Source organism: Buteo buteo, chromosome 3 (genome assembly GCF_964188355.1).
Source record: "Buteo buteo chromosome 3, bButBut1.hap1.1, whole genome shotgun sequence".
NCBI lineage: Eukaryota > Metazoa > Chordata > Aves > Accipitriformes > Accipitridae > Buteo > Buteo buteo.
Genome location: NC_134173.1, coordinates 60,865,179 through 60,891,575, shown reverse-complemented (window position 1 = coordinate 60,891,575; position 26,397 = coordinate 60,865,179). Strand labels below are relative to the sequence as shown.

The 26,397-nt window shown below is 34.3% G+C and overlaps 1 protein-coding gene across 3 annotated transcripts in view; it reads left to right on the top strand.

The window, feature by feature from the left end:
• The window catches only part of CSMD3 (CUB and Sushi multiple domains 3), a 749,348-nt gene that overhangs the window by 632,089 nt on the left and 90,862 nt on the right, over nt 1-26,397 (top strand). For all 3 annotated transcript variants that reach the window (XM_075024389.1, XM_075024388.1, XM_075024387.1), the window contains 9 exons: nt 414-623; nt 4,844-5,032; nt 8,547-8,724; nt 11,658-11,803; nt 14,475-14,555; nt 15,702-15,815; nt 21,676-21,864; nt 22,286-22,432; nt 24,994-25,182. In XM_075024389.1, the coding sequence (XP_074880490.1) occupies nt 414-623; nt 4,844-5,032; nt 8,547-8,724; nt 11,658-11,803; nt 14,475-14,555; nt 15,702-15,815; nt 21,676-21,864; nt 22,286-22,432; nt 24,994-25,182 (1,443 nt within the window). The remainder of the gene's footprint in view (nt 1-413; nt 624-4,843; nt 5,033-8,546; nt 8,725-11,657; nt 11,804-14,474; nt 14,556-15,701; nt 15,816-21,675; nt 21,865-22,285; nt 22,433-24,993; nt 25,183-26,397) is intronic.

Here is a 26,397-nt window from a genome sequence, read left to right as displayed (position 1 = left end):
GGCACAAAAAGCATGTTTTCTTTTAATAGAACTAGAGACTATTTTATGCAATTGAAAACAGGGAAGCTTTAACTAAAATGAATGTATTCAATGTTCAGAACTGAAATATGCCCTAAATGCACAAACAACAAACTTTGCCAAAAAGTGGCATAAAATACACTACAGTTCAATGCCTTAGATCATGTTAGTATTTCAGTGTTAGCAGTTCTTAGCTTGCCAGCCTCTCAGAATTAGTAATGCATGAGGAGAAAGAATGCTTCAAACTGAATTCCATGGACTGCATCAAGGACCGTAACACGTGCATTTCCACTAGTTACATTATTTTCTGATATTAACAGTGTAAAATGTATATACTTTATTCTCCTTCCTGGTATTGATACTAGCGGCTTTTATTTACTGATGATGTTTTTCAGGTGTCCATTTGCAGTTTGTGAATTTCTCAACGGAGACCATACATGATTACTTAGAAGTTAGGAGTGGATCTACAGAAACTAGCACTGTTATTGGGAGACTAAGTGGCCCTCAGCTACCAGCCTCTTTGTTCAGCACAACTCATGAAACCAGCTTATACTTTCACAGCGATTACTCACAGAACAAACAAGGATTTCATATTGTATATCAAGGTGAGATTTTGACATTCTTATGTGAGAACAGGGTGGCTGTTGAAGGTTATTTCTTTTTTTGGCATTTCTAAAAGATAAACATGAAATAAAAGATTTTGTGTGTTGCAAACCGAAGTGTTACGCATCAAGATCAAACAGAAGAATGCAGAAAATTAAGATGAAAAAGGAAAAATAATTGCATATGCTCTTTAAAAAGCAGTTCAAATGTAGGCAAACAGATAATTTCCCATATCTGAATTTGGTTGGCATATTAATTTACATTGCCTGGCTTTATAAAGTAAGCATCTCTATTGTTTAATCTTTGTAAGCATATGGGAATCTCACTTTTGTGTCTTGGGTTCTGGAAGGGGAAGAACTAAATATTGTTTTAGAGTACTGGATCCGTGTAGGCTAGTACAGAATAATGCCAACTCAGAAATCTCCAAATCGATTTTATTTCCTAGTTGGCAATAGCGCTGGAAGGTTCTTGTTCTGTTGTACCGAAGTAGGTCATGCTGAGCTGGTGAAGACTGCAAGATCATAGTTCTATTTATGTAATTGCAGATTCATTTAAAAGGGGTTAGATGATCACTGTTCACAATAAAAGGACAAATGTATATTTTAAACTACATCTGTTTTCATGATAACATCGAAGGATGATTTTTTTAAAGAGTTTTTACTTTAGAGCAGTCTCCTATTAGTCTTTCAAAGGTAACAAGTCCAAGTTGACTTGAACTCTATGTAACATTCTGGAAGTGATCCACTGTAAAAAGTGTTAGCTTTTAAAGAAAAAGTCAGTTTATGACTTAAATTGCATGCTAAGATTTTATTCACTTATTATTTGGAATATGATACCATTTGTAGGAGTAAGGGAACTTTAAAAACTACTGCTAAGAGAGCAGTAAAAGACTTGGTCGTTCCCAGTTCTGTGATAAGAAGTCAATGTTTCAAATCTTCTTGGAAAAGATGTGAGAGGCTTATTTTCAAATCTTACTTGTTTGCTATCAAATCTTTGATATTCATAGTTCATTACAGAGCCTTTTAATTCTGCTGAGAAAACCAAGTAAAATTATAGACTGGTTTATTTCTCCTCTTCCTTAAAAATAAGAATGTAAAAACAGAAAACCCCTTGTCATGGTTTAACCCCAGTCAGCAACTAAGCACCACGCAGCCGCTCACTCACTTCCCTCCCCACCCAGTGGGATGGGGGAGAAAATTAGGAAAAGAAGTAAAACTTGTGGGTTGAGATAAGAACAGTTTAATAGAACCGAAAAGAAGAGACTAATAATGATAACACTAATCAAATGACAATAGTAATAATTAAAGAATTAGAATATACGAGTGATGCACAATGCAATTGCTCACCACTCGCTGGCTGATGCCCAGTTAGTCCCCAAGTGGTGATCCCTCCCCCCCTTCTCCCCACCCCAGTTTATATAGTGGGCATGACGTCACATGGTATAGAATACCCTGTTGGCCAGTTTGGGTCAGGTGCCCTGGCTGTGTCCCCTCCCAACTTCTTGTGCCCCTCCAGCTTTCTTGCTGGCTGGGCATCAGAAGCTGAAAAATCCTTGACAGTCTAAATGCTACTTAGCAACAACTGAAAACATCAGTGTGTTATCAACATTCTTCTTATCCCTAACTCAAAAACATAGCACTGTACCAGCTACTAGGAAGACAATTAAGTCTATCCCAGCTGAAACCAGGACACCCCTGTTGGATCAGAAAACAGCTCCATCTAGCTCAGTACGGTATTTCCAAATGGCAAAAAGGAATGCTACTTAGCAGCACAGAAAACTAGCTAGTTTCTTTTGTAGTTTTCCAGCATCCACAGTTGTTGTCAGACTCTTAATTCTATTACTGTGCGATTTGATGGCATTTTCACATTCAGACTTTCCACTGTCTTCATGATATTTGTTAACATCTGTCCATATCAACCCCAATCTTTTTCCCAAGAAGCCATGTTTAGCCATGTGGTCAGTAATGTTATTCGGTATTATAGGCTGTATCATATTACCATGTATAGAAGTCAGACTCACTGATCTGTAATTTCAAGGATCCCTCTAAAGATAGATGTGAATTACATTGGGAAATCACCACTCCTCTAGATCAGATCTTGAAATGATATGATACGTATCTTGGTTCAGCAGCTATTCTGGGTGAAAGCCATATGCTCCTGGTCCTTTGTCTTACCTATTTAGTGTAGTGCTTTTGTATTTACTTCAAGTTGATCTAGTGCTTTATACCTGCATAATACAAGCACTGCATCTGGTTTGAAAATCTCTACACCATCTTCAGCAGTAAAGATAGATACAAAGAAGGTATTGAGTTTTTCTCTTGTGGCATCCTAATCCTTAAAAGTCCCTTTTTTCTCATTTGTCATGAACTGTCCCACCAGTTCCTTAGCTGACTTCTTGCTTCTGATGTTGTCAAATAATTTTTTTATGATCAGCTGAGTCATCTTCTGCAAGACATTTTTCAAATTATTTTTGCTCTCTTTATTTTCTATTTAAATTGGACCTGCTATGTTTTATGATTTTTTGGAAAGGCAGACTTCCATTATTTAAATGCCAGTTTTTTCCCTATTGCAGCTTCTTTAACTTCCTACTAAGTCACACAGGCATTTTTCTGAACCACCTTAGTGTTTTTTTATTCTGAAGTGTAGAACATGTTTTACCTGGTCTTTTAAAGTAGTGTCAATTAGCAGATTCCAATCTGCATTACCTCATTTTTGTATAATTTCCTTTCTAGAAAATTGAATATCTCTTTGCTAGGTTTATTTTACTTGCTCCCTCCCAGTACAATCCAACCACATTATGACTGCTATTATTGAGCAGCTCTCCCATGAAAACTTCTCAAACTAAGGCTTGAGTACCAAGCTTGTTCAAATCTAAAATAACATATTTTCTTGTGGGCTTTGCAACTGCTTGTTCTAGGGAACAATTATTTACTGCATTCAAAATTTTATTTCTTCAAGTCATCCTGGTAAGGTAGATATTTGGGTAGTCCGTTACTACTACCTGTTGTATATTTGTAGGTTCTCTAATTTTACTTAAGACGTCCTGTTCACTATCATTTTCCTGTTTAAACATCTGTAGAAGCAGCTCAGTACTACTTATATTTCTCGAGGTTTAATTTCCATCTACGAGTATTCTGTAGTGCTTCTTTTTTTCAGGTAGTATTTTTCTTCTATGGCTCTTAATATAATTTGTAAACAACAGTGCTGCTCTCCCACCTGGAAGTCTTTGCCCTCTCAGTCTTGGAAAGGTGGTCACTTGGCAACACTGAATCCTGCTGCTCTATTCCATGCCTTTCACTTCAGGGCTCTTGGTTGGTTTAAGCATTCTAGATCCTACCTCCTGTGTTTTAGGCTCCTATAGTGGTGTGAAAGGGCTTCTTATTTTGGCCCTTGTTCTGTTCCTTAATACTGTATGCATCGCTCAACATGCGGTGTAGTCTACCTGATTTGCTTTTCCTATTTATTGTAATTCTGCTGTTTGTCATTCTCCTGCACTTTTTTTAGAGGTGCATTGGCTGTTAAACTCCTCCCTGTCATGGCATCACATCAGTCTTCTGTACCTGTTAGTTTTTTCCTATGCTTCTAGTTTAGATACTCTTCTGCAGTCTTTTTAATTTTCATTGTCAGCAGCTAGGATCCATTTTGATTAGGGTGTACTTAGGGTGCACTTGGAAGCAATTTGTAGTCTTAAAGAGCCAGGAAGTGGCCTAACTTTTTGAAGATCTAAGCAGAGAAAACACAAAGTCTAAATTCCTTTCTACTCTCTTCTTCTCTAGTGCACTACTCCTGTACTTACTAAAATTAAAAGATAAAATTAAGGGGCTAGTCTCATTTTTTGCCTTCATGGACCCTGTTCTAAAAACCTGTAGGGTAAGGTGTTGGGTATTTGTTTGTTTACACACACACACACACACAGACACATTATCAAAGTGTAAAGAACATAAGATCATTTAAACTTTGGTTGTAGTATCATGTTTTCCTTGTGAGGTTTGGAATTGGAAACTAATTTTTATGCATATTTCCAGAATTGCTGTGGGAATGTTTCACTGTGATTCTTCTGGTGTAAGACCAATGATTTTGACTGTCACTGAGATGGAATTTAAGACATATGGGATGTCCATGATTTTTTAATTTTATTCTAATGAAAAGCTTTTATTTTTTAAGTAATTGGAATTCGTATTTTGCTTATTTTTTCCCCATTATTATTATTTATTTACTTCAGCATATCAGTTACAAAGCTGTCCTGACCCTCGACCATTTCGTAATGGTTTTGTTATCGGGAATGACTTTACTGTGGGACAAACGATTTCATTTGAGTGTTTTCCTGGCTACACATTAATTGGAAATTCAGCTCTGACTTGTCTTCATGGCATCAGCCGTAACTGGAATCATCCTCTCCCCAGATGTGAAGGTATGTTCTGAGTGACCCATGAACCCTTCATTACTTGTAAGACTTCTAAGGACTATTAACTGAAATCATTTCAGCTTTTCAATTTATAGAGACCTCTATTTTTATTTTGTGGTCTTTGCAGAGGAAGTATTCAATTTTGCACGTGAATATTTTGCAGAGATACTGAAACATTTCATGGAAATGTGAAATCTCTGAAAACTTCTCTGAGCTAATAAGTTTATTTTTGGAAGGTTAAGCTTAAAGTCTGGAGTGTAGAGACCTGTGCTGCTTTTTAGTCTAGGTGGTGCTACAGAGTAAAAGCTCTGCACTTAATCAAGAAAAAAGAATAAAAAATTCAGTTCCCCAACTCTGGCCACTTAAGTTCTGTCTCATCAGTTAGAAAGAAATGTCAAAGGTGGCATAAAGTGCAGTTGTCCTGTGGTCAATGCTGTGTGAAGTCCTTGCTACATATATTTTTTGTGAATGGAAAATTTTTTTAAATTATATTTTTTAACCTTTTACATTTTTTTACACTGATATGCTTGCAGAAGGTAAGCAGATTCAAGGAACTGTGGCTTGTACATAGGTGAAATTTTAAGGAGACAGAATGAATGTATATGAAGTTTCTGTAGAGGTGTTTATCTTATCCCTAGCTAAGCTAAAAGGAACCTGTACCTAAGCAGCAGGCCAAAGAGGGTCAGTCGTCCAGTGTTATCAGACTCTGAAACAGACAAAGATGGATGTTTTGGTAACACAGAAATCTCTTTGAGAAATATCTGTGCACCGCAAAATATGTTTGTGGAACTGAGGGCTGAATTTTCTTCCATATGAAATAATCACTTTCTTTTGGAACCTCCAGGTTTGTCACAATTATGGCAACATTCAGACAGCAATGTTAGATCCCTGGAAGAACATAGACACAGTGAAGATACTTCATATTCAAAACTGTCATCCCCAAATCCTACACTCCTGGGACCGCAAGATCTAAATGCAGTTAGCAATTAAGTTATTGACTGTAAAGTTCTCTATATGTCTAGACACGGGTTTCCACAAAGATGAGATCTGTACGAGGTGTTAAGTGCCAACTTTCATATGCCGTGAAGACCCTCCACAGTTTCAGGAGGGGTATTCAGGACCTGAGTTAAAGGCCTAACTTCCCTCTATATTGAATGGTAAAAGCTCGGCATTAAGAATGGGATCCGCAATACCAAGCAAGTTAAAGAGGAATGCCTGGGGGGGAAAAAAAAAAGCCACCTTCTTTTCTGGATTTTTGCATTATATTCTGAATCATCTACCTAAATTTAGATACTTAAATTAGAAGCCTCATTACTCAGAATTCCTTCTGGAGTCAGTGAGCCACTGGCATTTCTGGGTGATGTGGTAGCTAAATTAAGATGTATCTGATACTGAATTCAGAAGGAGAAGCCTTATCATATAAAAGAGGGATGACACCTACACTGTCTTTTGAAAGGGGAAGAAGTTAATTCATCACAATTAAGTTTCAACCCCCATTTTCTGCATCCTGAAGGAATAATAATGGTTCATGTCTTAACTGCTAAACAGCTTAGCTTCTCCCTATTACTTAGTTCTAGCTGTATTTTCTGTGCCCAGTGATTCTGTTTCTTTGAATTACCTTATTGGAACCAAGAATTTAATTAGTAAATTCCAAGATGTGCAGAGTATGTTGCTGTTCTGAGTATCACTTTTGATGAAGTTCCAGACAGTGGCTGGAAGTTCTTTGTTTCTACTTCATGTGGTATGAAAAGATGCACATAAAAAATCAACCTAATTGATAATGGCGATCTAACATGTGCTGTGCTGCTTGATTACTGCCAACGTTACTCAGCTCCCAGAGAAATTTCTTAAATTACAGGGGGTTTTGTGCAGTTATTTACTGTGGTATTTTTAGTAAAGAGTTTTTGACATTTTTATATGCTACTGATGGTTTTGATTTTTTTTTCTTTATTGTTGAAGGAAAAAGATAATTAGGTATCTTCTAGTTGCACTTGGTTTGATTTGAGATAAAGTGCTTGTGTTCAAAAGCATTAAAATAAAGTGGACTTTTTTGTATGTGCCTAGTGCCAGAAATGTAGGTACGTTTTAAATTTGTATTTGCTTTAATATCTTAATTGTAAGGCAGTATATACTAAGGTTTGTTAATGCCTCAGACTTCTTGAAGCAGACAGTCTGAATCAAATATCTCTAAACGGGGTTCCTGTTTAAACATTTTTGTTCTCTTCTCCTTGCATCCTCATGCACCTAAAATCCCTCTAACCTATGCTCAGCACCATCTAATACTCTCTGACCCTTCTTAACTCATGTCCCTCACTTTCATCCTTTCAGAATCTATTCCCTCTCCTTTTCCGAGAAATCTCACTGCCTGACAGTCTTCAGCCCATGTCTTCACGCCCCTAAAGCCCTGCTGCAAAATCAATTCTGTCTGCAGTGTTCAAAAACCCTTGAGACTTTGAAGCTAAAAGCTGAAGACAAGCAGTATACCAGCTGTTGAGTCTGAATGGATGAGGTGTGACTATGAAAGTCTCCTTACCCTACAGCTCCTCACCAAAGTATATGTATAAACCATAACACATGCTTTACCTAAATACAAACAATGCATAATTCCTATATGTCAAACCTATAGTTCCAACAACATGCTCTCTGGTTCTTAAGCATAATTTAGGGAATCTGGGTTGCCATTACATGTCCATTTGGGGTGGAGTGGAGAGGAATGTGTGCAAAATAAAGCAATTTATACCGTTTTAGGCTTTGCTTACTTATCCAGAACTAGGCTTCTATAACATAATTTCCCTTCTGTAATAACAGGGTGGTGTCATATTCAACATGCATCTGAAACCTCTGTGGAGAAAAGTGTACAGTTTGGACAAATAGTTTTCCTTAAAGTAGTAGTTATGAAAGTCCAAAAGCTGTATGGTCCGTTTTGCACTGTATAATGTCTAAAATTAATGCGCTTCAATAAGAATTACAGGAAAGATTCTTACTTTGTCTACCATAATTTATCTGAGGAAATGCAAAATTGCTATTCATACTGTTGCACACAATTTTTAAATTTTCAAATTCCCCTCTAATTTTGCCACACACATCCTGCATCCGTTTAGCATATCTCTTCTCTCACCTGATAATTTTGTTTGGATACCTTCTTGTGACAATAAATGAAAGCAATTAATGTGTTTCACTGCTAATTTGTAGCTGGTGTTTACACAAAGCCATAACAAAGTGGTTTTCAATTATGCAGGGAATAATTTAATCCAATGTCTAAATATTACTTTAGTTCCAGTTCTGATAGCATTTCTGACATCAGAATTACTTTTTTTTTCTTTTAGGTTTGACCAATAATATCAAAATAGACTTCGGACTCTGCAAATATCTCAGTAAAATCTATTTTCTATAAACAGCAATGGTTTTACATAATCTAGTTATAGTATACCAAACATGTTCAAAAATATGGCTTTTACATGGTTTAAGAAGAATGTGAGAAGCTTCTAATATTTATTAAAAACAAATGTCTTTTTTATAGCCCTCTGTGGAGGAAATATAACTGCAATGAATGGCACCATATACTCTCCAGGATACCCTGATGAGTATCCAAACTTTCAAGACTGCTTCTGGCTTGTAAGGGTACCACCTGGGAATGGAATCTATATAAATTTCACAGTTCTCCAAACAGAACCAATATATGATTTCATAACTGTCTGGTAAGAAAACACTTTTGGCATTTATTTAATCTTCATGTGACATAATGCAACAAAGTATGAATTAAAAAGAGTGTATTTGTGATTTCGCCCTTGACACTGGTGTTCTGTCTAGGGGAAATGAGTGATTTGCACTAATCCGTGTTTTCCAATGTACCATTCCCTCTAGATAGCACTGGACATGAAGTTTCATAGTCCTTGTCTTAAGAATTCAAAGACAATAATAGTGTGCCTCAGTTTCTCGATGAAGAAGAGCGTTCAGAAGTAGGCTATGACAGCTTATCAACAACCAAGAGAAGTAATACTTAAGAAAGGAGTGATAATAAGCAGTTGCAGCTGTGTATTACAATGTTTAGAGTGTTAATACAAGAAACTACAGCAACACTTTCTTCATTTCTTCCAGGCTGGCTTCTTTTAAACTGACAGTACATAAAAGGAGAGACTCTATTTGTATTTGGCTATGACAAAAAGAGTTGCACTAACAATAGCTGTAAACAAATTATATTCTCTATATACCTGAATCCATGTCTATCATGAATCTTTCAGATGATGAAACCCCCATTTTGCTTAGTTGCGAAGTTGGTAAAGGCAGGAGGCTGTAACCAAGTATAACAGCTCCTGCAGTAATCTTGAAACTGTTACTGGGGAGTCTCCTAGACATTTCAATAGTGGCTAAGACCTTTTAGGAGCTTGCCTAAAACAATAATCCACTGATTATTGAATCTGCAGATTGAAAATCCACATGTTGAGAGAGTAGGCTTGTAGTCTGAGTAGTGCAAAATAATGAGAAGCAATTTGGAATATTAATTATTCATTTTATGTTTTCTGTTGCACAGAGATCTGATTTGGATTCATGTAAATTCATATAACTCAGGATTTCATTCCTACTTTCCTAAACAGTTCTCTGCACGCTTTTGTGATCATTTCTGTAGGTTCTGGGTTTTTTCATCTTATGTTCTACAAACTGTCTTGTCCTGCATCCCAGGTACTTGATTGCTTTGCCTTAAAGTCTAACCAAAATTTGATCAGAGTATGTACCCAGACTATTGCCCTGATAAAACTCAGATAATTTTGAATCCCTTTAACTCTTCACCACTTGTTTTGTGTATCAAATTTAGGCTGACACTTAGAATCTTTCCTGAATTAAATTATACCTTTGTGTGCATACAGACGTCCTTTCTCTATTTCATCCCACACAAACTAGAACACTACTGTCCATTTCTAGTGCTTCTTCTGTTCAGCTCTTCTTTTCTACCAAGTGATTTCATGTGCTTTCAGTTGTACTCCTGGTTGTGATACAAACTTGATTCTTACAGTAAAAGTAATTGTATATACCATGACAAAGGTAAAACCTCAGTTTTATTTCATTATGTGTTCTTTGCTGATTGTTTTTAGATGTTTTGTATCCTATTTAGATTAACAACACTTTTAGGAGAATGTTCTGAAATTAAAGCATCTATTATGCTATTAATGTATATATCATGCATGTTGTTACTTACGTATGATTTATATACCTGTATAAACTGTATTATGTACGTGATGGCTATATAATTAAATAGCTTATGCCATTTCTGGGATATTATTTATCAGATATTTTGATATCAGAAATTTTGATATTTCAAATGGAAAAAATAAATTTTCTTGACAATTCAAATGCTTCTTCAAATCATACTATCTCCCCAATAAAACAGAAGGGTGTGGGAAGGCGCAATGTGCAAGAATTTGGAGAAATGTATTACTGGAAAATTTTCAAAACAAAAAATACTCATCATTTTATTTTGAAATTATTTTCAGTTAAAATATCTTATGCCAATAACAATTAGAAAATTTAAACTTTTAATGTTCATCAATCCTGATCTGGAAGGAAGCGAGTAGGAAAATGTAATGCCCTTGCATCATGATTTTGTCCTCTGTACAGTTCCACTATTGTTTAGTACTAACTTTGATTTAATTTTTCTACTGAAATGAAGTAGCAGTGACCTTACCAGCAGTACCTGTATTGTCTAAATCATAATAAATAGTACAAAATAATATCAATCAATGTATGTGAACAAGGATTTAAGAAATCAATCAACTGTGTGTCATACTTAGTTTTGGTTAAAACTACCAACATTTATATGAATGTTTACCTGTGCCAGAGACACAACCATTTATATAAAATGCATTGCACAACTCTCTCAGCAAGAAATTGATTCAGAAAACTCTAAACTACTCATAAAAACAAACTTTAAAAGAATTCTTAAGTGTCCATATTTACTATAAATTATAAATTATAACACTTAATTGGGGGGGGAGCTAGGTTAAAAAATTCTGACATTACAGAATTTCTAAAAGTAGCATCATTAAGATAATCATTATAAATAAAATCTACATTTATAAATGCCCACATGCAGATTTCAAGTGAAATCTTGTATTCAGTGGAGTATAAGCATTTTGGTTTTATTTTTAATGAAGCCAGTATTCACTCATCTTTTAAAAATTAAATAGTATTCATCTCTTAATTTACCTAGAAATGACCAAAGTCAAAAAACTGGGCAAGACGAGCAGTATTAAGTTTATTTATTTTCTGATAGCCACTTTTGAAAGCATAGATAAGTAAATATGAGCAGAGCTAGTGGCAGGAAAATTAAGTAAGATCACAAATTCAATAATTTTGAGCTTGCTGCAATTATTTAAAATAAGAATATTACTTCCAAAAGGTGGTTGAATGGAGCATCTTGCTCTCTAATAAATTTTGATTGTCCTCGAATCTACTACCTGCTATACTCCAATCCGCATACAGTATTTCAAAAGGCTTTCAGCCCTATCTGATTTTATGAGATTCATGCCTTTCAGAATAATCTAGAGAAATTTTACTACATTATACTAAAATTTGGTTGGAGAAATTAAATTATTTGGTTTGGGTAAAAAAATCTTTTTGTATCTGTTTGTCTTAGGGATGGACCAGACCAAACTTCTCCTCAAATTGGACAATTTAGTGGCAACACTGCATTAGAATCCGTCTATAGCACTTCCAATCAGATTCTGATCAAGTTCCACAGTGACTTTACTACCAGTGGCTTCTTTGTACTTAGTTATCATGGTAAGTGTGACAAATTCCACGTTTTCACTGTCCGTACTGATTACTGCAGGAAGAAAACTCATGAAAAAATTACTTTAATTACTTTTTTTAAGAAGATTTGCTATTACTGATATGACTGACCACCACTAGGGTAACGCAAACATATGGAAGACTAATATGAATGATGAAAACAAGCTATTTTCTTGACCATATATTAAATTTACTGGTAGTAAGGCCAAAAAAAAGAATGCACTGTGAATAGACATGAGCAAAGAAGGTAGCATCAAGACCCTGCAGTTCGAGGTGCTCATCTTCTCACTGCTTACAATGCTTCTAAAATTCCTTTGTAATCGAAATGGGGGTCATTAAATTTCTAGTAGATATTTAAATCTTTTGAAGAAAGTACTGTTATTCTAGAGATTTCAGTGATAGTGAACTATACTGTATAGTTAACATTGCCCTTGAATTAAATGAACTAAATACTGACTGACTGAAAATGCCTAAGTATTAATGCACCAAATTCTACCTCTTTTTGTAGTAATTCAAAACTTCTGTGGCCAAGTGTTCTCTTGCATTCCTATCACTACAAGGGAACAGATTCAGAAGCAAGGGTGTTTCAGGTGCTCTGTGAATGCCTGTTGGATTGACTATTCCAGGAAAAGTGGACAGACTACAGTCTGTCTTCTGGATCCTGGTTAGATTTTGAGAGTAGAAAGCTTTCTTTTTGACTTAGTAAAGGCCAAGGTGAATACAGATAGACAAAACTGGGGGGATTAAAGGAACTTTAATCTGAACATAACAAAACAAAACAAAAAAGACCTAAATCCCACAATGAAAAAACCAGCATCAACAGTAGTTGAATTGATTATGGAGTAGACTTCAGTAGGATTAGGCAGAGGGAGGTCAGAATTTTAATTCCAGATCTGGGCATCTAAATGGCCTGTAGCAGTTTGTGAAGGACAAACTGACCCTTTGTGGTCAGCAATATATGAATTGGTATGTATTGATATGTATGAATATATGAGTAAATGACCAAACACATGTAAAAATGTTCATACCTAGTAATAAAGTGTCTCTAAAGACCTTGATCTCCTTATACTTGATTCTTCTGTTATTGTGGAAATTGTCATTCCGCAAGTGTGGGCTCTAGTGTGTAATAAAGGTGCAAACTGAGCAGCACAAAGGATTATTCATGGAGAAACTTAAACACTTATTGGACTGAAGTTGTCAAGATAAATAGATCTCTTGGTATCCCTGAGTCTGTGATCCTTCACGTCAGCTACATACAATTTATAGCAATAACAGCAAGGCACTGAGAGAAGTCAAATTTATTTAAAATAGATAATTTGGGGATTAAAATGAATGATACCCCTAAATGAGAGAAATTCCAGATAAATTATATGAATTGTTTATTTGAATCAATTTTTTAATTATGTTGGTGACTTTTTTAATATATTTTTTAAAGATGCAAATAGCACAGCTGTTCCATGTTTGTTTGGTGTGGTTTATTTTAAATTACTTTATCCTAAGGCAGGATGTTAGCTTTCTGACTCACTGATTTAATTGGCTCTTCATTATGCAATTGACAAAAAGGAGTGGAATAGGAAGATGTCAAATATGGGTGACTCAGTAGCAACAAAAGATCTTACCTGGATAAAATATAAATGTTATGATTGATAAAAGTTTGACCAGTTTGATTACTAAAGGATCCAAGTACAGGAAGTAACAAAGATGTGTATAACTGAAGCTGAATCGTCATTTGCCATAAGTAGATGGTGTTTCCTTGCTAATGAGAGATGCTATAAAACAATGCTGTATGAAAATGTAGTATCAGTGAAAACCAGGCATACCTGACTCATTGATCAGCCTGAACGTACACCTTAAAACATGGAAGACTACACTGTCAGTAGGAACACTTCAGTGTGATTTCTTTGGCTGGATTCAGATTGAAAGGAATTTCCTCTGTGTCCAAACACAGGCCCATCCTCATAAGTTCTCTGTAAAAAAAATAGAGCTATATAGCTTCTGCATACTCTTCCTACTTCTCTTCTTTATCATTTGTTTCACCTAATTATTTTGCCTGGCTGTTGCATACATGTGTTAAAACTCAGAAAATTATTTCATGTGAGATTTCAAATGAGAAGTTTGAAAGCAGAATTTTTCTCTGACGCTATCTGCAGGTGAGATGTGCTCCACAACTATTCATTTACTGGGAAATTTCACTTTCAAAATGCTTCTGTCCATCAGTTATGTTGCCTCTGGGTAGAATCTTTTGGATTCTAAAACTTGCCTTTTTACAAAGTTTCAAAATGGAAGAGTTCAGCAGTAAAAATGTATTGTATAAAAAGAAAACAAAAAACCCAAAGATTGCACAATACAAAAAATATTTGCTTTTCAGGTGAGGTTACTTAAGTGAGAAAATTGTCAACCACTTCTAAGCTTCTTAAGTTATTTATGAAAAGGGTTTTGCCACTGAAATTAAATAACTGAGAACACACATGCAACTTCCCATTTTTCATTAATTTTGATGTTCATATGTTTCCTTTCTTTTGATTTTCTTGAAAGTTCCAAAGTAAATGAATGGATGTTTATTTTTATCCTGTTAATGTGGGTATTAACTCAGTTATGTTTGCATGGCTATCTTAACTGTCTAAGTATAAGAATGTCAACTGTGTTTTTTTCCTGTTTATAGCCTATCAGCTCCGGGTCTGCCAGCCTCCAACAAATATACCAAATGCTGAAATTCTAACTGAGGATGATGAATTCGAAATAGGTAATATAAGAGAAAATAAAAGCAACATTTGTTTCAAAAAAAGGACTGGGATGCACAGAAATTTCTTACTTTTCAGGATGCAAATCATGCCTGTAATGTGTTAGTTTTGCATTTGAAAGTAAAATTTTTAAGAAGTCATTCCTCTTCTGTGTACTTCCTGAATCCCATCTATGTTTCAGAGATCACATATAAGTAACAAAGTAACTTTCTAAGTAACTTCATTTTAAAATACATTTTTCATAATTTTTAATATAAAACATTTTCCTATATTGAAACAAACCAACAAACCCCACAAAAAAACATGAAGACAATGGTATATTCTGTACCAGCATTAAGGTTCTGTGACCTGATGGGTAAAATCAAATTTGTAAAAATTAGGAGGATCTGAGAAGAGGATGACATTCTGACCTTCTAAGACCTGTTAACAATATTACTTAGCCACCTATCGTTCAAAGAAATATGACTTACATGGTCAGATGTGAGATGTCTAACCAGCTGGTTTTGCTCACATTATGGCACATAAAAATAAATTTATTTTTATTATATACCAATATTTGTTTAGTTATATTTTTTTTTCTTTTTCTGCTCTGTTACCGGGACCAAAGAGAACTGCTGGTGTACAATGTACAAATTTTTACTTTTATTCATACATAAAACTATATGAATTTTTAATTTCTTAATTTAAAAATTACAATTGCTTATTCTCACCATGCCAAATTTAGATATCATCAACTAAATCCAGTTCCTATTTAATTTTTATTCCCTCAGGATTGTATGGGTTACTGACTTGATCTTATCTCTTTATTTAGTTCCATCATGGTTATCCAATGAATTATATTGCTTAAAGCTTTGTGGACAGATGGTTCACACAGCATCAGTCAAACCCAGACAAATTAGCAAACTATCCAACTAATAATGTGGTGGAAAACAGTGATAGATGTAACATAGTGTGCAACACAATGCTCATTTACCACATTTCTTAGACTAATCAAAGTTGTTTATGCCAGAGGTCATTTAGCCCATTATATATGGTGGCGAGAAACTTCATTAATCAATAATGTTTTCAAAGCTAAAAGTCCCAGTTAATAGCTGTTTAATGTTTCTTTTGTTTGTTTGTGTTTTTTCTTGTTTTGTTTTTCCAAACAGGAGACATAATAAGATACCAGTGTCAACCAGGCTTTACATTGGTTGGTAATGAGATCCTGACATGCCGACTAGGTGAAAGGCTTCAGATGGATGGAGCACCACCTACCTGTCAAGGTTTTTTCTCCTTTTCCTTTTCCTCCTGCCTGACCAGCTGAATGGTGATCCCTTAGATACCCTCCACTATCTCTTTAGATAAGATGGCAAATTGAAAATATTTTAGACTTTTTGATGCTATTCCAAATATTATCACAGTTTGTTATGGTGAATATGTGTCAACTATTAATGCAAAATAATTAGTAATGTTTTAATGACTTTGATGAGTTTAAAGGACTGCTCTACTTTGTGAAAATAATTTCAAAATATTTTTTTGGAGGCAGTCTAATAAATAATGTGATTTTTTCATTTTATCTAGAACATAATAATATGAAAATTTATATGGAAATTTTAAAAAACATAGCATGGATTTGGGTGAACAAAGTCACAACATCATTTTTCAGTGCAACTTTAAGTGCTTCCATTTTTATTCAGTGTATTTTAAAGAATAAGTTTTCTGTATGTGTGCGTGTATGCCTGTGTGTGTTCACGTTTTCTTTCTTTTATTGAAAACTGTGGATAGAGAGATACAACACTACCTCTCTGTTAAGGTTGGAACAAAAGTAAAATCCTGCCAACCACTAACATCACCATTTAAGCCAATCTTTATTAAGTTGACATTTGATGTGTTATGCTGCAATAGAATTTTTCCATCATTTTTGAAGAAAATGCAAGAGTTTTCTTCATACCAAACCAATTAGGGAGCTAATGGAGATAAACCTTGCACATGATTTATTTTAAAAAATGTAATCTTTTTAAATTTTCAGTGATGGGCAGATGTTTATTTTTTCTTACTAATTCTTCCATTTATTTCCAGAAAGATAAATAAGGGCATACAGTTATAAACATGTGTGATAAGATATTTCAAGGGAAAAAAAATAAAAAAACCCCACAGCTTCATAAAAGTGTAATTTATGTAAACAAAAGTCATTCTGAATCCTGCTAGTTGTTGTGATATTCCTTTGTGATCCATCTACTCTTGAGCTTAATATTCTAACATCTACTGCAAGATTAAAATACTTTCCCAAATCAGTCATAATAAATGAAGTTGATTTACATTTGTATTAAATGAAAAATGCTGCCATCTGGGTTTTCTACCAATCAAATGTTGGTTGTTCCCCCCCAGCAATTTTAATTCATTAGCATATCTATAAAACACTAATGGTGAAAGATTTATTTGGAAATAGTAAATTAATTGTGAATAAATCTACTACTTTTACAAGTAAAGCTTTAATATTTGACTGTTTCTTGCTAATTTCTGAAGTTTCAAACTGGTGCACAATTTAGTTTTTATGAATTTAAACATCAGTGTACTATTTTTTAGAACTTAATTGTGACTACAATGTTCAACTCAGTTTTCAGCTGAGAGTTGGAAAAGTACTGTCTTATAATTATACCCCTTTCCTGCATTCCTGTAAAACTGGAAGGGTCAACTACTACTGCTGAATAAACTATTTTCCCCTGGATATATGCACAAAACTATGCAAAAGTCAAAATAATTTGTAGCAATAAGTCTAGTTCTTAAAAATGCAAAGTCATCTTGAATTGTGAGTTTTATAAGAACTTTAACACTGATAATTTCTGAAATTCCATGCATTTATTTAGGTACAAATGTGTCTAGGAATACCTTCCAGAACCCCAATTTAAATTAAAATCCAACTTAGCGGGGTCATAGCATGTAACGGGTGGAAAACCACGGTAACCTCCAGGCACTGCTTTAAATATTAAAATGATGTCATAATAGATAGGACAAACAGAGACATATTTGCTGATCCTGAGGCATTCTCTCAGCACGTGTTGCTGAAGGCATATTTATATTCATTGCAAGACCCAAGACAAAAACTCAGGAATGATGACTTCAGTTACCATAGTTAATCTTTCCTCTGTCACATATAAATGCTAAATATATGGATCAAATACTAAATATTAAATCAGTGCTCCTACCATTTCAGTTTAAAGCTGAATTAAATTAACATAATCTTCAGAACTAGTACACTCAGAAAATTAAAAATAAAATAATCAAAGGAATTAGTTAAAACATGTTTAAAATGACCTTTCAAACTGGCCACCTAGAATAAGCAGCAACATAATTTTCTCTTGTATTTTTTTATATACTGTGTAAGTTTGAAGATATCAATATGTAAGCTAAATTTCAATATTGAAACCCAGATCAATAGAGAGCTCTGTGGAATATAGAGGCAGCAAAATTATATGCCTAAAATTTATGGCTTTCGTGATTTTAGTATACTACACTGGTTTATGTATAAGCTACCGTACTTTAATTGTGCAGGATATAACACATTACATAAGAGTCAGTCTCAAGGAATAAACTCAGCTCTTCTTTTGGTTCATGTTTGTATTAGTATACTAATTCTTTTCACCAGGCAAAGTGACTTCATAGTGTTAACTTCTGTTGCCTTAACCTTGTGCATACATTAGACACTTTAGCCAGTATTAAGTGCATTTTGGTTGAATTTTGCTTCAATTTTTAACTTGAAATAAATTAATACCCACATTCAACATTCATTTATTTATTGAATCTGAAGAGTGCTGCTGAACAGAATCTAAATAACAATATTTGGGGTTTGAATCTATTGTTTTGCACTAAAGATGTAGTGGTCAATAACGAGGTATTCCTAGGAGAAAATATTGAAACAAATCTATTTAAAATTTTATTTTGAGATTTTAATTGTTACAGGTTAGTTTACACCACTTTTAGTACTATTTAAAACTATGTTGCCTTTTTTTCTATTTTTTATCTGATGTGTATCGGATGAGCATTTCTTAAAATTCTTGAAGATTTCCTTCTTTAGATCAGAAAATAATCACTAACTTCCACAAGCTTATGCCAATGCCTGCCATCTTCTTCTGTTAAAATTGAGTATTTGCCATATGCAACATGTAACTTTGCCCTTAATTTTCCTTGAAATTAGCTTCTACTTTCAGGATCAAATGAAAGCTTCAGAGTAAGAAGATTCAAGCTGTATTTTGCATCATAATTAGAAGACCCTGAGAAATTCTTCAGTGATGACTCAGCTATATCTCAGCTACATTAGCTCAGATTCATAAAAAAACCTTAGCTACCCGATTCCCAAGGGAATCCTTTGTACAGAAATAAGCCTTTAAGCTCTCTATAAAATTCCTGAGGGATGTTTACCTGGAAATCCTGAAATTGAGTACAGTTTGCAAAGCAGAATCATAAGGAGACAGCAAAACTAGCTGTAAATAAACTAGTGCAGCCAGATGACTATGATGCTTTTCCTGCCTTCTGCTACACCTCTCTGTGTGTGTTTATATATATGTATGTACATATAAACCTTGAGAGGATCAGTTCTTTCATTTGCTTGAGATAAAGTCTGTATCACAACTGGCCCAGCACTGTAGTTTGACAGCCAGATTCTAGCCATATGAGTTTTCTCATGTGGAGTGGAGGTGTTATATTCAATCTCTTCTTGATTAACTGAGACAAACACAGGTCATGAGAAACAGCTATTTAAATTTAGCAATTAGATGCTAATTTTGAAAGTGAGAAATGAATATTTTAAAATATATGGACAGATTCCTTTCTCTTTTTTAAAGTCTGGTTGGATGGGGCTTTGACAAACCTAATTACTGAAAGATGTCCCTGCCCATGGCAGGGGGTTGGACTAGATGATCTTCAAAGGTCCCTTCCACCCCAAACTGTTCTATGTTTCTATGATTCTTATGAGTTTTGTTTATGAAGATGATTATTCTTTTTATCTCTCTTTCTCTGCTTTTCTGTTTTCTCTCTCTCTTCACAGTCTGATGACTTTTTCCCCATAAAAATCTGATTTTTGTATTTAATAAGCCAATAATATTTTCAGTGTTCTTGAGAAATCCAAGATCCTATTATTTTCTTGTGTAACTTGTAATGGCTCCATACAAACTCACTTTCATGTAAGTGTTAGTTGTGAATATAAAACCCAGATTTTAAGGTTCCTGTTTAGCAGTGTTCAGTTCTGAATAAACTCTAGGCACTTGTTCATATATCATGAAGCAAAACCAGTTCCTGAAAAACATTCCAATAACATGGCAATATCAAATATTTTTATTTAATGAGCCAGTTATTCTGTGTACACCTAGTGAATCCAGATAAATTCAAAATCAATCCTCTTCATCATATTTTTAAACACCATTTTGCTCAGTTTCAGCAACTGCTTTAAATAGTGGTGATAGCAAAGTAGCATTTATCCTGCTAGCATCCTCTATCCATCCTGAAACTATGACAGTTAAGAATAGCCAGAGCTGCTATGTATTTTCCAGCACACCTGTAAGTGGAATATTAATAACTTCAGAATATGATGTGGAATATAAGAAAAAAATAATTCTTTAAAGTAAGGTGAAGGTCTGTCAGGCAGTACATGCTGAAGAAGTCAGCAGGGATAGAGCAGGTGTCTTTATCCCTGCAGGAAACACTCTCATGTTGTGGGGTCTAGCCTCTCCCAGCAATGTTTTAGAGAAAAGGGTAAAGCATGTTCCTTTTCTTATTTCCTACCACTAAATTTGGGAAAAAGGCTGTCAGTAATTAAGAATTTTAGATTTTTATAATTTCTTCTTCAGCTGACTAACATTTACTCATCAGGGAAATAATCTGTCCCTGTGTTAGAAGGAGAAAAGTATCCAATTGTCTGCGCTTGAGAGTTCATTAGAAATGTGAATGTATAACGAAAATTCTCTCATACACAGATCTAATAAAAAGGAGGTGGTTAGTAGATACAGATGCAGTATGCACATAACATATGAGAGTTACACATCTGTTACGCTTACCAAAGAACTGAAGGATGATGAAGAATGTGGAGTTAAAATAAATATATCTATATATCTCAGGGTGATATTTGGATTTTTACTTTTAAGTGAGGCAGAAATTGCCTATTTTTTTCCTCTTAATTTGATCTTTATTTCCTCCAAAAGTGTTTGTCATAGGGTGAACAGTTGTACCTGTTTTTAAAAGGAGGATCAAATAGACGAATTACCCAAAGTCATTCTGAAATTCTCCAGCCCGTTCAGGATTATAACACCAACATCTTGACTGCTAGTCATAGGCTTTGATTTTAAGAACTCTTCTTTGCTGCTTCTTTTGGTAAGAGATAGGAAAGAAATGGGACTGTATTAGGTGAGGTGAAGGAAAAATAGAATTCCAAGTGTTTTTTAATGCATGTAAAGGCAAAACCCTAGCATTTTCTGAGGTTTCTATGAATCTAAAAACTAGATAGTTTGATTAGCACAAATCATATTCTTGTCTAATTAGTCCTACTGGGCAACAAAATGTCAGCCTGAAGTGTGTCTTATATTTTCTAGACCAAAGGCCTCATGTCTGAATAGTGCTTACATTGTGTGTAGGTACATCAACGTCCTTGGAGCTTGATTGAGGATCTCAAAATTTAGGTGCTGCTTTATACAGATTTTGGGAAGGATTGATTACTCTTTATTTAGAACCTGACAACCAAAAATCACAGTGTCTTCAAGTTTTGCTTTCAGTGCAAAACTTTACCTGGAATTATTGCTGACAGTAACAGTAACATGAGGGGGGGAAAAAATGTCTATGGTTCACTTTCTGAACAATGCAACAATTTAGTACTTAAGCACAGCCTACAAGAATATCTTATCTTCTAGAGAATGAAAGAAGAAAATGTCACAAATTTATAACTTCCAAGGATTGCAGGGATTATTTTCAAGATAAATATTACTTTAGCTTTTTTTTTCTACTAACTGACTTTGTTTCTAAAATGTTGTCAGTCTTTCTGTATTTATGGAAATAAAATGAGTAATGCAGATCTTTTAAACTCAAGAAAATCTTGCCAATCACATGAATCAGAAATTGTGGACTTTAGATTTTTTTATCACTCTTTCTGTTTCACAGTGCTCTGTCCAGCCAATGAAATGCGTCTGGATTCAACAGGAGTAATACTGAGCCCTGGATATCCTGATAGCTACCCAAATCTCCAGATGTGTGCATGGACCATTACTGTGGAAAAGGGTTACAATATCAGCATGTTCTTTGAATTCTTCCAGACAGAAAAGGAATTTGATATACTTGAGGTGTTTGATGGTAACTATAGGATGCACAAATTTAGATGATACTTTTTATATATGTATTTTTACATTGCACCTGTGTAATCAACGTTGTTTATGTACCATAACTTGTCAGTATAAAAAAATCTTAAATAAGCTATTTGGACTTTTTGTGCTAAAAAGAACTGTTGGATTACTGTGTTTCAAAATTGTACTGCTTTAATTATGTTTAGAAATAATTTTGTTTCTGAACAAATACGTACTATCTAGTGTATAACATGTAATGTCAACTGCCATTTTTAATTCAGATTAGTTTACCATTTGCTTGAAGGATACCATTTGCTTGGAGGATGTTTTCTATGTATATTAATTTTATGCATATAATTTATTGTATGTTATTTTAAACTTTGTAACTCCCTTTTTTTTTTTTCTTTTTCTTTTTCCTTCCTTGTATCAAGGACCAAATAGTCATAGCCCACTGCTCATTTCTCTCAGTGGGGACTATTCGTCTTCTCTAAATATAACCAGCAATGGCCATGAGGTATTTCTCCGGTGGTCAGCAGATCATGGCACCAATAAAAAAGGTTTCAGGATAAGATATATAGGTATGTAAATCAGACTTTCCTTAATGCACATAAAATTTCAATATGGAACATATTTATTTATGTGAAAAGGGTATTTTTTGTAACATTAATTGCCAAGACTGAAAGGAAATCCAATGTGTTTTATATATAAACATGATGATACTGATCTTATGAGGAAAAAAAACCCCGCACACCCTAAGTAGAATGTATGAAACACAGGTGCTCTGTAGAGATTTAAGCAAATTTTTCCCAGGACTTTGAAATGGCATAAAGCAGTCCTAAAGATGAAAGAGGCAGCTTCCCCCTTCTCCCTCCCATCATTTATTTGCGCTCATGTGCCTCTGTTCTTCATACTGGATATTTACGTAATTCATCATTAACACTTTTGGTGGGACAGAGGAAGAGGAGGCAACAAGGCAGGAGTGAGCAGCTATAAGGTGGAAAAATGCGAGACCCTGAAGGATTGAACTCTTTAATTTAAGGTTCAATGGAAGCAGCACACCGTATTAGAAGAGATCAATTAGTATGTCAAAAAAGCCAACAATGTGTGTGTGTATTATTAATTCAGATGAACATATTTATGAGTAGTGCCTGAAGATGATACTTAACAAAGATTGATTTTTATATAATTGCTTTTATAGAATTACTATATTATATATCCATTTTACAGCATAATAATATTCATTAATGAAGCTAAAGTAGATCTGTTGCAATTTACAGCAATTACACAAAATCTATATTTGATTTTTTTATCGTGACCAAAGACATGAAATACACAGAATGAAAAGTACTGGGGATAGTATCTTTGGCATAAAACAATTTCACTTTACCAAGTGGAGAAAGCAATAGGGAATAAATATAAAATTCTTCTTTCTGCTGTGTTGGGGTTTTTTTTCCTAACTGAATTTTTGGCTACTGTGTTATTGCAGAAGAATAATTAGGCTCACAACAGTCTGTAAAACAGTATCAGTGTCATCCTTCCCTTTAGGAGAGGAAAGTTTTCTCAGAGGTAAAATGTTTGTTGTATAGCTAGATAAAATTCACTGTTGGCTAGACACAAAATATTATATGGTACCTATTTTCATTGCCTTTAGTACCTGTTGGATGTGTTAAAAGAGAAAGAAGAGAAAGTTCTTAAAACTCTTTCCCTAGTGGCAGTGAGAGAACTATTGAGAGGTAGACAAGAAATATTTACTAGTTATCTGTATCACTCAGAAAATACCAGTATATTTTCTTACACACTAAAGAAGTAGAGGTGTCTCTATGTCTGGTTCTTCCAAGAGTATAAGGCAGGAGCAATTTAGTGTAAGGAAGAAAATATTTTCATAGTATGTGCTCTGAAAGATATGGCAGTGCTTCTCATTCTGCTGCTTGCTTTAATAAAGAGTAAGCAGCCACATGACTCTACCCTGATCAGAGGAAGCCTTTGCCTGAAAAAACCATTGACCTGACGCAAGTCATGGGACATGGAAAGGCCTAAAGAGCAAGTGAATCAACATTTTTCTATTTGCCTGAGAAAATAGATACCAATTATTACCCACATTTCTTCAAAGCATGAAGGAAGCACTTGAACAAACTTCCAACTTAATTTTCTTTCCTACAAAATGGGAAAATGGTCATCTTGACTAACCAGTCATGGCTCATTCATAGACCAAAATGATGAGAGACCAAGTTAAATTCTTAAACAAACAGCATTTATCTTGAACTCGCTACCAGGTTGTAAGTCCCTTCTGGTCCACTCCTTTGGTGAGGTAACCAAAACCAAGTGACTTTGTACTCATGGACTTAATGAACAATGGAGTTAGAAGAAATATAAGCATAATGACAGTTTAATAAGTAAGCAATCTTTAATGTCAGAGAGACTTAAAGTACGTAAATCCTTTCAGATTATAACAACTATATCTCTTAAACATCATTTTGCTCTCATAAAGATTTCTGAATATGTTTTTTCATAGTATCTAAATAAGACTTCTGTAGGACTTTTTGTGTTCTAAATAAATCACACACACACAAAAAAGCAGATTCAGTGTTTTTGCCAGCGATTTATGGTGACACTCATAAATATGGTTAAAATCTATTTTAGATATGTTAGTTCACTCCAGTTCATTGTATCACCTGAAAGAAACCGTATTAGAACCTGAAAGAAATAACTTATTTAAGACCAGAAGGAAAAGATTATTTGAAAAGAATTCTGTGCAGTATGCCCTTGATGATTCCTTTTTAGAAAAAAATTGTATACTCCTGAAATTTATACAATTGCAATAAATTTCATCATGAATTACAATTCTGTCACTTACTTGGTTTAAAAAAGAAGATGGTGAAGAAAAAAAAACAGTTCTAGAAGTGAGATATTGCTGTATTTCCTTTCAGGCTACTAAAACCTGATGCCCTTATAAAGCCCTATTCTTTATATTTAATGAAATTGCTTGGTGCATGCATGATCAGGATACAAAATACAACAACTTCTAGTGACATTTTCTCAGCTTGTTATCAGACGTCCACTGAATTCAATAAGAATTTGTCGAGAATTGTCATCCGGATTCTAAATGCATGTTTCATTTATTCAATATTTATGTTTAAAGCTCTCTACTGTAGTACTCCAGAGTCCCCTCCACATGGTTTCATTGTCAGTCAGACAGGTGGACAGCTCAACAGTATGGTTCGCTGGGCTTGCGATCGAGGTTTTCGGCTCATTGGGAAAAGTACTGCTGTATGCAGGAAGTCTCCATATGGTTATTACTCATGGGATGTTCCTGTCCCAGCTTGTCAAGGTAAATTCTTTCATTATAAAATAATACGCCCTAGGAAACTTTCTTTTGCCTTTTCTGATGTAAGCCATCAGTTTTTTGACTTAAAATGAATAGCAGGTCTTGCCTCTGTACCAAAATTTTTCTACCTAGTAAAACTTACAAAAACATATGTATTTTTAAGAAATGGTATTTCAACAGAATTTGCTAAGACTGGCAGGTACTAAAAATAATCTACATCACTGTGAGGGAAAAAAACCCACAAATATGAAATTATTCAAAAAGTTCATTTAAAACTAAATATTCAGTAAAGTTCATTTATCATGATCCAAGGACTATGTAAAAAACAGAAAGACCTGAAACTTGCTACATTTCCAAGAACAGGAAACTGGACCAAAAAAGTGTTGCCTGTAATGCCATTCTGGTCTTTCATGGTTTAAATTGGAATTCATTGGGTTAACTGTATATTTAGTTTCTTCTGCCATATAAAACCAAAACATATTCTACTTAACAAGGAAAAGGAAATTGTTATTTAATACCCATCATGATTGTATCCTAATTCTTCCTTTCCTGAAAAGAATGCTATTGTTCTGGTAACTTAACTATGTCACTCTTCAGTTAACTATTAGAACAATTTTTTTTCGTGAAAATTTGCAGATGTGTTTATTCAAAGTGTGTACATTTTGTTCCTGTTGACCAGTGGAGATAAGTGCTATAGGAATGTTACATGTTAATTTCCCATGAGGTTTTTTTGACAAAAAGGTCTTTGAACTGTATGTTTCTAAAGCAAAACTACCTAACCTTTGTCAAAGGTGAAACAATCTCAGTTTCAAAACCTTTTGATAAATTTCTATTAATATATAAAAACTGTGCCTATGTTTTTAAAAACTGAAACTCCTCAAGAAAAGAAAAAAAGTATAAGCAATGCATTTGCTACGTATCATTCTTTAGCTTTTTCTCCTCATCAGTAATCTAAGGACCGCCTTCATGACAGTTATTTGTAGAACTTGATCAGACTGTTAATTAGCTATATCAAACAATGTGGAATGAAAAAAAAAAAACCAAACAACTTAGCAAATTCAAATAGAAGATGATTATTCTCAACATACTGAGTAGAGTTCAGTAATGAAAATAGTTGCAATACTCAGATAATCCTTTAGGAACAAGTGGAGTTAAGTGCTTAGTAACTTCATGGTGTCTGATCAAGTACAAAGACTGTTGGTACCAACTGTTAGAGTA